This window comes from Stegostoma tigrinum, chromosome 12 (genome assembly GCF_030684315.1).
Source record: "Stegostoma tigrinum isolate sSteTig4 chromosome 12, sSteTig4.hap1, whole genome shotgun sequence".
Lineage (NCBI taxonomy): Eukaryota > Metazoa > Chordata > Chondrichthyes > Orectolobiformes > Stegostomatidae > Stegostoma > Stegostoma tigrinum.
In genome coordinates, this window is record NC_081365.1 from 32,441,704 (window position 1) to 32,457,574 (window position 15,871).

The following is a 15,871-nucleotide window of genomic DNA, read 5'->3' on the forward strand; positions in this document are numbered from 1 at the left end:
CATTCATGGGATGAGGGTGTCACTGGCTGGCCAGCATTTATTGCCCATCCCTAGTTGTAATGTTGGTGATGATGAGTTGCCTTCTTGAACCACTGCAGTCCATGTCCAGTAGGTAGAGGTACATTTATGTCAGATATTTATTTCAGTAAATATAATCTGACATCTTTTTCCATTGAATTTAATCTGATATCTATCCTGATCCTTTTCCACCTGAATTTGAATTTGTTTACTGTAATCTCTAAAGTTAGTCTTACCGCTTAGTTAGTAAAGCGTTCAACAAAGTTCCGCATGGTGGAATAATTGGGAAAGTTAGCTGACATGGGATTCAGAGTGAGCTTGCCAACTGGATATATAATTGGCTTGACAGCACGCGACAGAGAGTGGTGGTAGAGGGTTGTTTTTTGGACTGGAGGCCTGTCACCGGTGATGTTCTGCGGGGAGCAGTTCTGGGTCCTCTTTTGTTTGTTATTTATATAAATGATTAAGATGAGAATATAGAAGGCATGGTGAGTAAGTTGCAGATGTCGCCAAAGTTGGTGGCGTGGTAGTCAGTGAGGAAGGTTTTCTAAGATTGCAAAGGGATCTTGATCAAATGGATCAATGGGCTGAAAAATGGCAGATGGGGTTCAATCTGGATAAATACAAGGTATTGCTTTTTGGTACAACAAGCAAAGGTAGGGCTTATACAATTAATGGTAGGGCCTTGGCTAGTGTGGTAGAACAGACAAGATGGTTAAAAAGGTGGTTTCACGCACTTGCCTTCATTGTTCATTCCTTTGAGTATAGAAGTTAGGAAATGATGTTGAGATTGCACAGGACATTGGTGAGGCCTCTTCTGGAATACTGTGTCCTTAGAGAATGTTCAGAAGAGATTTAACAGGATGTTGCGGGTATGAAAGGTTTGCGTTATAAAGAAAGGCTGGATAGGCTGGGACTCATTTCACTGGACCCTGGGACCTTGAGAGGTGACTTGCTTGAGGTTTATAAAATACTGAGCGGTAGATAGGTAGATAAAGTTGATGGCAGTTGTCTTTTCCCCAGGATGGGGGATTTTACAACTATGGGTCACATTTTTAAGGTGAGAGGAGAAAGATTTTAAAAACAAGCATGGGGGCAATTTTTTTTACACAAAGGGTGGTTTGTGTGTGGAATGAACTTCCTGAGGAAGTTGTGGATGTGGGCGTTTAAAAGACATTTAGATAGGTATATGAATAGGAAAAGTTTGGAGGGATATGGGCCAGGAGCAAGCAGGGGCTGGGCCTAGTTTAGTTTGGGATTATGTTCGGCATGGACTGATTAGACCAAAGGCTCTGTTTCTGTGCCCTCTGACTCTAGGACTTGTAGAGAGGTTGAAAAACAAAACAATGTTCTAGCACTGACATCTGAGGAACTACCCAAAGTATAGTACTTAGGTCTGTGAAACTGTCTATTAGTTAATTGTCTACATTTTCGATCTTTCAACCAACTTTCATTATTGTTGCAACATTTATTTTATGTGACTCATTTTTATCAATAATCATCCTACATCTCATCAAATTCTTTTAAAAACCACCTACTGGTAATTCCCCACCCAATAAACTTAATTTTTGGTACAAATTTACAACATGCCTTTTAATTATTCCTCAATAACAAGGTGTAGAGCTGGATGAACACAGCAGCCCAAGCATCATTAGAGGAACAGGAAGGCTGACATTTTTGTCCTAGACTCCTCTTTATTTTCTGGAGGAGGGCCTAGGCCCGAAACAGCTTTCCTGCTCCTCTGATGCTGCTTGGCCTGCTGTGTTCATCCAGCTCCGCACCTTGTTATCTCGGATTCTCCAGCATTTGCAGTTTCTACTATCTTTTAATTATTCCTACTCGTTGCCCTTTTGAAGTGCGTATAAAATTTATTCTATATTATGGCTGCTCGTAGCTAAGCCACTGTTAATGTTAATTTGCACATGTTGTAGTTATCTGATTTAATGTTTCCCCCTGCTCCGGCTTTAAACTTACAATATTTGCTGGACTTGAACAGAAGTGATATATGGACGATGCCCTCCAACAAGTCAAAATGATATAAAACGCAGGTGTTGCCTGCTATCTCATCAACAGAAACCTACTTTGACTTTGCAAAAGCATTTCAATATGCATTTATTCTAACAAAAACATTATACCTTTGGATGACAGGAATCCTGAGTCTGCTCACTTACATGCGACAGTTGATGGCTGGCAAGCAATTGTAGCTGATATAAGAAACAAAATTGATTTTACGAAGGTAAGGTTTTTTTCATACCAAATTTATTATAAAGTGCTAACCAGTTTAATGTCAGTTTTTGTCGGATAATGCTGCTGCCAAGTTCCTTTAGGAATTATTTGGTGTGTGTGTGTGTGTGTGTGTGTGTGTGTGTGCGTGTGCGCGTGTGTGCGCGCGTGTGTGTGTATATATCTAGATTAAATGTGTTATATAAAGGCAAGTCAGTTTTTTTAACTTGAATAAATTCAGCCACCAAAAACACAATTTTTAAAAAAGCATAGCATGCGCTGCAAATCTGAGAAGAGCGCAGTCAGTTCTATAAGTATGAAACAATACTGGCAGCACCAGGACGCAGAAGTGTTAGATTAGAAAAAAGCTTCTATGAGCAGAAAGTTGCAGAAGCTCTTTTGTAAAGTGGATGAGATGAAAGGACACAGACATTCAGTCAAGGGGACAAAGGCATTGCATTCAGAGAATATTCTAATGGTTATACAATCAAAGAATGTCATCAGCTTAGAAGCAGAAGGATAGCTGTTGTGTCTGTACAGACTATGATTTGAAGTTTTTGTAACAGTGTTATAAACAGGCGAGGTTTCTAAACCACTTTCAGTTGAATACAACAAATATATTTTGTTTATTTTTTAGCATGCAGCTATCACAGAGTGACTCCAAATAAGTACAGCACTGAAAAATCTAGGTTGGGTCTTGTGCATGAAACACAAAGTTAGCATTAGGTACAATAAGACAAACAGAATTCTACTTACCACTCTACATGGTGCTGTTGAAGCTGCAGCTGGAATACCACGTACAGTTTTGGTCCCCGCATTTAAATAAGGATATACTGCATTGGATACTGTTCAAAAGGGATTCACTAAGCTGATTCCTGAGATAGAGGGATTTGCTTATCAAGAATGGCTAGACAGATTCATCCTTAATTCTTTAGTGTTTAAAAGAAGGAGAGGTGATCTTACTGAAGCAAACAAGAAACTGATGGGACTCGACAGTGTTGTTGTTGAGAAGATGTTTCTACCAGTGGAGAAATCTCAAACCAGGAGGCATAACTACAGAATAAGGGGACACTTGTTTAAAACTGAGATATGAAAGATTTTCATCTCCCAGAAAGTATTGAATATCTGAATTATCAACACCCCGAGAGCTGTGCAGCTAGATTGTTTGAAGTATTTAAGCAGGAGGTAGATTTATTTTTGAAATTTCAGGAGTTGATGGCTATAGTGAGCTAGCAGAAAAGAGGAGTGGGACCTGGGGTAAATCGGCTATGATCTTATTGAATAGTGGTGCAGGCCTGCGGAACTTAATGGCCAATTCCTTATGTTCTTATCACATTTCAATTTAAATTTACATTAAAATGAACGAACCAGTTGGTCAGGAGATTTCATTGAGTGAAGGCTAGTAGGATTTTATTACTTGTTACCTCGAAAGAAAGGGCTTGACTTCAAAGCATAAACACTAATAATAAGCTTATGAAGAGGGGAAGGGGAAGATAGAAAGCGGGACATAACACCAGCACTTCGTCGGAGGCTCACTGATGATGTTACCTAGAATGGTGACGAAACGTCTGAAAACTAACCTTCCAGCTCAGCGAGCAAACTCACATCCAGATCCTCAACCTGAGCTACAAATCTTCTCACAAATCTTCTCAAAACTCGCTAGGGGAAGGGGTTTCTAGTATAGACAGGAATGTAAAGGCAGACCCACTTTAAAGTTTTCAAGAGTCCTTAAGCCATAAGGATGAGCTGAGTCCCAACCAGTTATTGTTTCATTTCTCCACAGTGGTGAAGTTTACAGGTCTTGAATTCCAAGTGAACGGTTTATTTTGTTCCAAGTGGATTTTCATTCTGTGTAGGTGATTTTCTTTTTAAAAGGAAAAGGTCAGAAAGTCTGTTTTTAAAAAATATGGAGTTCAGTATTTCCAGCAAAGCGCATGTCAGATGTTAAATGACTAGGAAGCAATCTAGAGTCATACAGCATAGAAGCAGACCCTTCAGCCCATCATGCCTACGCTGACCAGCAATCACCAAACTATACTGATCCCATTTATCTGCACTTGGTCAGTAGCCTACTGTGCCCTTGCATGTTAAGTCCTTGTTCAGGTGCTTCTTAAATGTTATGAGTACCTGCCTCCATCATCCTCTCAGGCAACACATTTCATGTTTCTGCTACCCTATGGGTGAAAATATTTTTCCTCTGATCCCCTCTAAACCACTTACTCCTCACCTTAAAGACCTTTTGGTCTAAGACACGCCTACCATGGGGAAAAAGATTCTCATGATCTACGCTGTCTCATAATATTGAATGCCTCAATCAGATCATCCTTCAGTCTCCTCTGCTCTAGGGCAAACAAACCTAATCTATCCAATCTCTCCTCATGTCTGCGACTTTTCATCCTTGGGAGTTGATTTATGAGCCATTTACAAAGTTGAATTTCTATGATATACAGAAAGTCAAATGGCCAGGGGCTAGAATCAGGCGTCAGTTGAGAAGAAAAAACTCATACCAGCAGGACAGTTATGTTTGTGGCAACCTCCAGCCTATCAGATTTGGGGAGAAGTCTTAAACTGTTTGGCAGTTCGCATTGGTTCGGGGATGTTTTTAAAATTAGAAAACATCAGTGATTTAGCTGGTAACTGTGTATCTCCGGGACAGTTAATAATGGGGATAATTATGGCTGGTGAAAGTTGTCAAAAGGAAACACTTTTATAACCTTATACCTGTAAGAAATTAAAGAGTTAAGATGTAAGTGGCATTTCACCAGGATAGAGGGTTATGAATAATGTTGAATTGTGTTTTTTTATTTAAAGATCTTTCCAAAGTGTCTTGTACATACAGCTTTTATTTCCTTTTGTAAAAGAAGTTATGTTCTTTTGTTTGAAGCACTTTAACAACATTGTATGAATATGTTCAGAGACTGACCACCAAAGTAACCAAATTATAAGAATTAAATTTATGATCTACCCAGCCAGGTTTCAGTCTGGAATCTGATTTTATCCAGTATAATCATCAGCTGGGATCATAGTACTGGGTTTGTTAGGTTAGCATGTACCGCTTTTAATCCAGGGAATTTACAGGTATCAAAGTCAAACACTGAAACATAAACATTGATAGTCCATTCTCTCAACAATTGTGAGAAATGAAGAGCATGAACATGGAGCTATTACAAAAGATCAACTTCTTCTAATTCATTAGGAGATGTGAGTGTATCTGACATCTTCAACATTTCTTGCCCATTCTTAATGCAGTGATAATGTAAGTTCACTTCATGAATTAATGAGCTCTTTGTCACATAAGTCCACCTACGTCTTTTAGGGACGGATTTCCTGAATTTTGATTCAGTGGTAGTGAACATTCAGTGATACAATACTGCCATGCAACGGCTGCCCTTCTGTTTCTCAGTGTTAGAGGTCCCTGATTTGGAAGGTGATTTTGAAGGAGTCTTGGTCAGTCGTTGCAATGTATCATACATATAGTGTGTGTTGCAACTACTATGCACTGGTGGTTGAAGGAGTGAATGTTTAAGGTGGTGGAGTGGTTTTTATCAAGTAACCTGCTTTGTACTGGTTGGCTTCAAATTTCAAGAGGTGTTGGAACTGCACTTAACCCACATTGGTGAGAAATGAGAATTTGAGAACTGTTTTGTGTTTTAGTGTCTTTTTTAAGGCATCAATAAAATGGAGAAACTCCAAGTCAGCTCTTTAATATAGCCTGAGTCCAGACCCATCAACTTCCACACTTATTCATCTACTGCAATTCCACAGGAACCCAGCCACCCTGAAGCCAGAGTCCCAACTTCCAGACCAGCTTCTCCTAGTTCACATGTGAATTCCTTCCAGAGACAGGAATTGTCTTGATTCTACACTCCTGACTCAGTACCATTTCTGAAGAAGGGTCTAGGCCCGAAACATCAGCTTTCCTGTTCCTCTGATGCTGCTTGACCTGTTGTTATCCTCCAGCTCTACACCTTGTTGTCTCTATTATAGCAAAAATCCTTTACTCTTTTGGTCAGAGGGCCCCTTGTGCCTTTGGAACAGTATTATAATAAAAGTGAATTATTTTAGGAAAGCAGGATGAAATTAGGAGGAAAATGTACTTCAGTGTAATTTCATTGCAAGTGTATAGCATAATAGGGAAAAAAAACCTATAATTTCTTCACAAGTCTTTCTGTGCTAGCTTCTTTCTTCATCTCTTCATTTTTCTGCCTTTATATTTTGTATTGTTTTTTCTTTGTGTTTTAAGATGGTGCCTGAGAATGGTAAAATGTTTTTCATGACGTTTTGCAACAATATACATGTGGTAATAAATAAATCAAATAAATTAATTAATTGTTATAATATCTTTCATCTTTGTTGTGGTAATTTGGACATTCACTTTGCTCTTAGAACCAGTTTGATGAACAGATAAACTTGGTGAAGAGTGGAACGAAATTGAGCATGCTTCCAAAGATTAAAATTCCACCGCCACCTCCACACCCTGATGCAGTTGTATGTTCTTTCTACTATTATTCCTTTAAAATATTCAGATATCTTTTTGGATTAATTTTGCTCTGTAATACTTTTCTATTTCTGTAAAGCTGCAACCAAAGCTTTCATAAAAGCTAAAGCAGTATGCATTTGTTTCCCTACATTTTTAGATGAAGCATTTTCTGGAACAGCATTTGCAAGCGAAAGCCAGCGATGTGCTGACAGGATTCGGGCCCTCGAAGTCTTCGAGTGGAACACTGACAAATGTCACAGGGCAGGCTGAAGCTTCGGCAGCTGCATATGAACAGGTAAAAACCAAGACTTTGATTAGTCTAATGACAGGGACCAGTATCTCCTTGGCTAACTGAGCCGCCATGAAATGTGGAACATTCCTTTCCCAGTTTGTTAATGTACTTGACGTCTGGTACTTTAACTTCCTAGGTGCTTGCAATGTACCTTTTCCTTACATCATTCTGTTGCTCTCCTTTCCCCCAGCTTGTTTAGCAAGTATTTGCAAAGTTCTTGGTATGGGTGGCACAGGTTAAAACTACTTTGTTAGTCTTTTTTATTCCCCATTCGTTCACAAAACTTTTGCATCGTTCTCTAGGTCAACATTTATTTCCTATCCCTGATTGCTTTTGAGACGAGAATGCTGAGCTACTTTCGTGAACTGCTGCAGTTGGTGCGGTGTAGGTCAACCATGATGCAGTTAGGGAGGGAGCTCCAGGCTTTGACCCAGCAATAGTGAAGTAACAGAGATAAAATTCTAAATCAGGATGGTTTTATGGCTTCAAGAAGAGCTTTCAGAAGTTGGTAGTGTATCTGAGATAGTAGGAACTGCCGATGGTGGAGAATCTGAGATAATGCGGTGTGAAGCTGGACGAACGTAGCAGGCCAAGCAGGAAAGCTTGACGTTTTGTGTCAAGACCCTTCTGCTGGCCACATTACTTCAGTTTCTCAGCGTTAATTCCAAAGATGTTCTTTGCATAAATATCCACTTCTTGAAGCTTCGGCAGATGGTAGTATTTTTAAATAGATACATGGTTTGATTGATGTTTAGATATCTAAAGATTACTTTTGACATAATTTTTAAATCGTGTTTCTATGCATTAATTCTTAGGTTCGAGGGACTATCCCGATATCTGAACAAACCGCATCCCAGCAATTTTTACCTGCTACCAAAGGATCAACAGGGCTAACAGCAACACTGGGAGGAACCCGTGGAAAGAACAGTTTTGAGAGAATAATGGAGAGGCTTTCAACGTCGTATCCCCATTTTACCAGGTAAGTATTAATGGCCAGAACAATTTGGTCACAGAACTGGCAGCTTATTTTCTTCAATGCAATGTTGCTTCTCTTGTATACATTTGGTGGTGACAGTTTTTACATTGTTTTGTATCTGAGACATATTAAAAATCAAAAATACATTTCTGTTTGTGTTTCAGGGGGTCATTAACTGATTTCTTGAAAGAAGTAAGGCTGTCCAATGGTGGATCCCTTTCAGGATTATCCTATGATGAAATTGTCAATAAAGTAGCACAGTTGGTTGAATCAAAACTCTCTGAGGTAAATTTGAGCAATGCAGCTTTTCAAAAACAGGGTGCAAGTAATTGGTATTGCTTTAATGAAGGAAATAATTTCCAGCGTGATTAATATTGTTCTTCTGGCATTTCAGAGCAGCAACAGTGGTCAAAATCAGCCCCCTAATCAATTTGCTTGGAGTTCGTCTAGGCAGCAGGAATTTAACTCATGGGAAGGAGCCAGGGCAATGGTAATTTGCACCTTATGAAACACAATATATATAAAACGCTGAGGCAGACTGTTTGCGTACTTTTTAAAACTATAATTCTTCTTCCGTATTCTTGCCGTGAAACCCTACATTTCTAGCCTGTGATTTTCCATTAGCTTTCAAAGTGTTCAGTGACAGAAATCACAGACTCCCAGTGCACTGTTCGGCAATATGTATTTCTATTGATTTGGAATTTTAACAACACAGTGATTTGAAGCATTTGTTGATCATTTGCATGGATTGTGACATTTATTTCTTAAAGGCATCAACAGTTTATTGAAACTGTCATTGATACAGCAGATAGTTTGAGTAGTGCAGAATTCTTATTCAGAGAGAGTTGGATTTGAATCCCGACCTCAGTAACATTAAAATTTTGTGACCATTGATTCTCTTCAACTGGGTCTCCAGTTTGGTTGAGGAGAAAGAAGATTAAAGGGGCCCCTTTTAACAAATTCAACTTGAATACCAGTAAGCTCAATATCCAGTTATCAGCGATCTGAAGAAGTCTGCGATCTCAACTTTACTTGCTACATAACTAAAGAAAGATTGCACAGAAATAAACTGTGATGTTTACGGGTATCACGTTAGATAAAACTTATTTTGAACTTTGTCGCCTTTGTCATGGCTGAAGAAAATTTGAGAGCACAAGGCAAAAGTTTCAGAAAACATTGACCTTTTTGAGTTCAGATAATCATATTTTTTACAGAGAAGAAGAATGTGTTTAGAAAGATCCCAAAAAACCAACTGGGCTATGGTTGCATCCAATGCTCAATATTTCATTTGGATGTACAGTACTTAATCCTTTGAGCACGTTCCCTTTTCTAAACTCTGGTGTCCTTGCCATTTACCAGAAGTGGGAAAGAAAAACCTGCATATTTATAATTATCATAACAATCAAGAAGCTCACTGAATAAAAAATGTGCATCAGTCCACATGAGATTTTTCTTTTAACTGTAAGTGTTGAACCAGTGCTATGATGTTAGTCCACTGTGCATACTGAGATACTACAGAATTATGGCAACTCAAAATAATCCTTGTATTTTGTAGACCGAGGAACAAGACCCTTGTGTGATCTGTCATGAAGAACTTACTGTAGAGTCCATGCTGGTTTTACCATGTGCCCACAAGTTCCACTCCCAGGTACATTCACTTTTTGCCTGCATTAACTTCATTTTATGCCTTATACAGAGCAAATAAAGAGGAACAGAATCCACCACAGTAAAAATCTCTTAATAGGAAAATACCCTTTGAGAGCAAAATATGGACGAAATACATAGGCCTGCAATCTTCATATCTACCAACAATCTTAATTATTTCACAAGGAATTGAAAATCAAGTCTGACCTAAGTGCATTATACTCGTTTGAGGTTCGACCATTTCTGGCCTACTGCCAAAGTTGTATTAATTACACCTCTCATACTCATAGTGGACGTGACACCAGCTCAGTGCCTTACAGAATACAAGATGTGAAGCCACATTGGTAGCCACCACAAACACGTACATCAGAATAGGGACAGGAATAGGCACTTTTTGCTTAGATTAAAGAACATTTCAGCAAGGAGAGGTCACAGAAGGCTATCAATCAGAAGGATCCCATTCTGTACATCGAATCTGCACCAGCTATATTGATGAACAGGCCTTGTTCTTTCTACATATTCCTGCAACTTTTATTTATTTTTTCCAATGCCACTTTGAAAGCTTTTGAATCACCTTACCAGGCAGTGCATTCCAAATTCCACTGATTTTGGTACTTTTTCCACTCACGCTGATTCTTGTGGAAATCACCTTGCTACTCTTTGTTTATTGATCTTTCAGCAATTGGAAATGGTTTCTGTTTATTTGCCTCTGCCTAAACCCCTCATAATCTAAAACACGTTGATTAAATCTTTTCCTTGTCCTCACTGTCCTGAAGAGAACAACCCCAGCTTCTCCAGCTTACCCACTTAATTATAATCCCTTTTATAGTGTCATAGAATTATACAGCATGGAAACAGACCCATCAGTCCAAATCATCCATGCCGACCAGAAATCTTAAACTAATCTGGTTCGATTTGCCAGCATTTGGCCCATATCCCTCTAAACCCTCCCTATTCATCTACAGATGCCTTTTAATGATGTACCGTATCAGCCTACACACGCACCACTGTGTGTGAAAAAAGTTGCACTTAGGTCCCTTTTAAATCTTTCCCATCTCACCTTAAACCACGCCCTCTAGTTTTGTACTCCCCTGGGAAACGACATTAGCTATTCACCTTATCCAAAGCCTTTATGATATTATAAACATCTGTAAAATCATTCCTCAACCTCTGACGCTCCAGGGAAAGAAGGCCCAGCCTACTCAGTCTCTCGCTACAACTCAAACCCTGCAATCCCAGCAAACTTTTGTAATTTCTTTCTGAACCCTTTCAAGTTTAACGTCATCTTTCCTAAAGCAGGGAGACCAGAACTGTATGCACTATTCCAAAAGTAGCCTACCAATTACTTTGAACTATTCCATTAAATCTCAACTGAACCTTCTTGAAAGCTCCCTATCCTTCCTGAATTGGACATGATAAGTCCTTCTGAGGCTAAACTGCAGTTTTCAGTAGATGAAACATAGCATCCTGACTTTTGAACTCTGTGCTTCCATTTATGAAACCCAAACCATGTTTTATTTTTATTAACAGCTTTATTAAGCTGTACCTTAAAAGATTTGTGCATGAATATCCGAGATCTCTGATTTTGTAACTCTCTTAAAATTGTACACTTTAGCTTGTAACTTTTCTGTCAGTGTAGATGCAGTTACAGTGTACGCTTCGACCTTCATTGTGTATCAAATACACACCTGCAAATCATTGTCTGCATTTCCTTCAACTAGATTCTGTTACCTCATCACAAACGTTAATGAAATTAGCCAACCAATTAGCCCTTAATAAATTCTTGCTAGCTCTCCATTATTATCTATATTTATACAATTAGTTATTAATTTCACCTGAATTTTACTTCTAAAAAAGCTCTGACCACTAACATTAAACTAACTGGCTTGTAATTGCCAGATTTATTATTTCCCCTTTGTTGAAGGGAGTTGTACCATTGAAAATTTTCCAGTCATTTGACACTGCGCCTGTAACTAAGGAGCATTGGTAGATTGTGGCTAATACATCCCTCAGCAGACTAGGAAATATTCTGTCTGGGTTGGTAACTTATTCACTTTACATACTGCCAAATCTTCAAGGTCTGCTCTTTGCCTACTGTATCCAGTACCCCAAAAGCCTCCATTCACATGACCTTGATAAACTCTTCCATACACAATGTGGAAGTGCTGGTGTTGAACTGGGGTGCACAAAGTCTGAAGATGAAGGGGCTGCGGCCCGAAAGCTTGCGTGATTCCAAATAAACCTATTGGACTATAACCTGGTGTCGTGAGACTACTGGCCTCTTCTATACAGTGATAATAGTGGTCATTTATGGCTAAACCATGTCTTCTGCTTCTCCCACAGATTGCCATTTCTCTCTCTAATTGGCTCCAATTCCCTGACAAACCTCTTATTATGCCAGTAGAAGACATTTTGATGTTGAGGTTGGTTGGCTCGACAAGCTGGTTTGTTGTTCCGCAGATGTTTCGTTACCGTGCTTGGTTACATCCTCAGTGCAGCCTCTGATGAAGCGTCAGTGTGTTTTCCCTGGTTTTTAAACTCTGGGGTCCATTGCTTCACTTCCGGGTTTCCTCCGTGGTGGAATGTATTTGGGGTCAAGTTCAATGCGTTTATTAATAGCCTGCTTCGTGGAGTGCCATGCTTCCAGGAATTCTCGTGCTTGTCTCTGCCTAGCCTGTCCCAGGATCTTGCTGTTGTCCCAATTGAAGTGGTGGTTCTCCGTGTCCATGTGGATTGAGATGAGTGAGTATTGGTCATGTCTTTTTGTAGCCAGTTGATGTTCATGTACTCTTGTTGCTAGTTTCCTTCCTGTTTGTCCGATGTAGTGTTTCTCACAGTCACTGCAGGGAACCTTGTAGATGACATTGGTCCTGTCCATGGCGGGGAGTGGGTCATTAGTTCAGGTGAGCACTTGTCATAGGGTTGATGTGGGTTTGTGTGCCTCTCTGATGCACAGCGGTCGTAGAAATCTTGTGGTGAGTTCTGACGTGTTCCTGATGTGGGGTAGTGTGATGAGTGGGTCAGGGCATGTAGAATCTTTCTGATGCTGTTCCTGAGGGTGTTGTTTATCCCTCACTGGAATAAACTTCAGAGAGGAGGAGAAGAGCAAACAACTCCCATTCCTGGATTTCATGGTAGAGTGCAAGACAAGTGGGGAACTGCAAACAAAAGTACACCGAAAAGCCACACACACACAGATCAGGTATTGAACTTCAATAGTAACCATCCCAGCAAACACAAACGAAGCTGCATGCGCACACTATTAAAAAGGGCAACAACACACCTCATCACACTACCCTACATTAGGAACACGTCAGAACTCACCACAAGACTTCTTTGACCGCTGGGCATCAGCGTGGCACACAAACCCACATCAACCCTACGACAAGTGCTCACCTGAACTAATGACCCACTCCCCGCCATGGCCAGGGACCAATGTCATCTACACAATCCCCTGCAGAGACTGTGAGAAACACTACATCGGACAAACAGGAACGAAACTAACAACAAGATTACATGAACACCAAGTGGCTACAAAAAGATACGATCAATAATTACTCATCTCAATCCACTTGGACAAAGAGAACCATGACTTCGACTGGGACAACACCAAGATTCTGGGACAGGCACGAGAATTGCTGGAAGTATGTCACTCCACGAAGCAGGCTATTAATAAACACATTGAACTCAACCCCATGTACATTCCACTTCGGAGGAAATGTGGAAGTGAGGCAATCCATCGCAATGGACCCTAGAGTTTAAAAACCAGACGGGAAAACACACTGATGCTTCATCAGAGGCTGCACTGAGGATGTTACCGAGCAGGGTAACAAAACGTCTGCGGAACAACAAACCAGCTCGGCGAGCCAACTAACCTCAACACCCACAACGCAAGCTACAGATCTACTCCAAAACCTTAGAGACATTTTGAGTTTCTTTTCATGTTATTCGCCAGTCAATTGTCCCATTGCCTCTTTGTCGTAGTTCCTTTTTCACTTTTCTGTACTTTTATATATTCAGCCTGATTCTCTTTTATATTGTCATACTGACACCTGTCCTATTCTCCCTTTTACCACCTCATCCCACTCTCTAATTCCTTTACCCAGGGAAATCTGGCCTCTGTGTTCCTACTGTTCCCTGAATGTAGAGATTCTTCTTAAATTACCCTCTTTTAAAGTCTGCCCATTATTCCATTACGTTTCTGTCTCTTGATATTTAACTCCAGTTTGCACAGCATAGAACTTTCTTCAATTTACTGGTTAATTCTCCCCCAAATACTTCTGTATTGCTGTGTAGCCGGAGGACTGAGTTTTCAAGACCACTTTAAAACCTTAGTCACAAAAATCGAAACTGACTCTGCAGTGCAGTGCTGTGGGAGCTCTGCACTGTCAGAGGTGCTTTTCAGATGAAGTCAAATACTGTCTCGCTCAGTTGGGTTCAAAAGATCTCACTCTTGGTACATTTTCAAAGAAACACAGAGAAGTTCTACCTCGTGTTCTGGCCTATAATAATCCCCCGGTCAAGCTCACTAAAGCAGATTATTCAGTCATAATCATGCTGCTTTGGGAGCTTGCTGTAAAGAAGTGCTCTGCTGTGTTTCTTGGATCACAAGAGCTAGTGTGTTTTCAAAGTACACTATTAGCTGAAAAGTACTTGACGTCCTGAGATCTTGTTTTATGACTATAAACAGTGATCTTAAATCCCAAGAATCTCCCGTAAAATTACATTCTTTAGATCCAGTAAATATTTCTGTTATTAAAGAGATAGAACACTGACCAAGAAAATTATCTCAAAATCACTTCAACATTTCTCCTCTTCTTTGTTCTCCCCCATTATTGTCAAATTATAGTTCATAAGTTTCACCTTAATAAAGGGCGGCTCAGTGGTTAGCACTGCAGCCTCACAGTGCCAGAGACCCGGGTTCGATTCCAGCCTCGGGCAACTGTCTGTGCGGAGTTTGCACATTCTCCCCGTGTCTGCATGGGTTTCCTCCGGGTGCTCCAGTTTCCTCCCACAGTCCAAAGATGTGCAGGCTAGGTGGATCGGCCGTGTTAAATTTGCCCGTAGCGTTCAGGGATGTGTAAGTTATAGGGGGATGGGTCTGGGTGGGATGCTTCAAGAGGCACTGTGGACTTGTTGGGCCGAAGGGCCTGTTTCCATACTGAAGGGAATCTAATGTAATAAATACTTCAGAAATGAACATTAATTGCAAACTAAGTCACGAACTAAAATAAAATGACTACTGATTGTATTTCTCCACACAGTGCATCGAATCATGGCTGAATGAGCAAAGGACGTGTCCAACTTGCAGACTTCACGTTGTGCTACCACAAGAATTCCCAGGTCTCCCCAGCAGAAAGGTTCCTCATTATGCACAGTTCAGAAACAGGAATAAATGAAATTTACCCAAGACCTTTTGAAATGTTGCTTCATTTTCAAAAATTCAAATTATTTATAACCACCATTAAAGAACATTGATCCTAGCCAGTGGTCCTTTTATCGCAAGGATTCTTGGTGAGATATTCCTCAGGTCTGTGCTTTGATTTACTTTTTCAATCTCACTGACTCCTTAATTAGATATTGTAATCATACAGTAATGTCACAGATATGCAGATGTGAATTAATTTTTTTCCCTATTCTGTCCTGAACAAAAGTTGTTTTTAGTTTTGGGGTTTTGAGCTTCAGGGTACTGATTTGCTCTGACCTTGAAGAGGGATTGATGCTCTGGCCATGCCTTTTTGTTGGAGAGTTTACTGCCAACAGGTAGTGGCTAGCTCCTGCAGTACTACACTGTAGCTCATCAGCTCAGTAAGCCACGTCCCTGGCTACGTACATGTCTTTCTGGTAACTTGCCAGTTTTCTCTCTCTCTCTCTCTCTCTCTCTCTCTCTCTCTCTCTCTCGCGCTGTCTCTCTGAGATCCGAGAGATGATGTTGGCCAGCCCAACTACCTGCTCAGCCAGCAGGAATATGAGCTTATCTTTTAAGTTTTCCTGCCTGGTTTGGACCTTTCGGCACCTCCGTTCTGCCCCATATTGTTGGGGTACATTTGCCCTCAGGGGTTGGCTAGTTTTGGAGACTTTGCCCGGCAGTTCTTCAGCTTCCTCACCAGCTCTAGGGGTACCTGTGAACTTCACAGGTCCATTTTCAGAACCTGTCAGGTCTGCCTCACAATTTTGGAAAAGTAGGCTTTTGGTAGCCAGACCTCCTGCTCACCCATTTATGTGAAGGCATCTTATA

At 40.3% G+C, this 15,871-nt stretch overlaps 1 protein-coding gene across 1 annotated transcript in view; it reads left to right on the forward strand.

The window, feature by feature from the left end:
- LOC125456890 (E3 ubiquitin-protein ligase DZIP3-like) overlaps nucleotides 1-15,043 on the forward strand; it is a 110,412-nt gene extending 95,369 nt beyond the window's left edge. Inside the window, exons 25-32 of the mRNA XM_048540404.1 lie at nucleotides 2,167-2,254; nucleotides 6,628-6,729; nucleotides 6,879-7,016; nucleotides 7,829-7,992; nucleotides 8,154-8,274; nucleotides 8,384-8,479; nucleotides 9,545-9,637; nucleotides 14,898-15,043. Of these exons, the coding sequence (XP_048396361.1) occupies nucleotides 2,167-2,254; nucleotides 6,628-6,729; nucleotides 6,879-7,016; nucleotides 7,829-7,992; nucleotides 8,154-8,274; nucleotides 8,384-8,479; nucleotides 9,545-9,637; nucleotides 14,898-15,032 (937 nt within the window). The 3' untranslated portion in view covers nucleotides 15,033-15,043. The remainder of the gene's footprint in view (nucleotides 1-2,166; nucleotides 2,255-6,627; nucleotides 6,730-6,878; nucleotides 7,017-7,828; nucleotides 7,993-8,153; nucleotides 8,275-8,383; nucleotides 8,480-9,544; nucleotides 9,638-14,897) is intronic.
- Nucleotides 15,044-15,871: the final 828 nt, after the last annotated feature.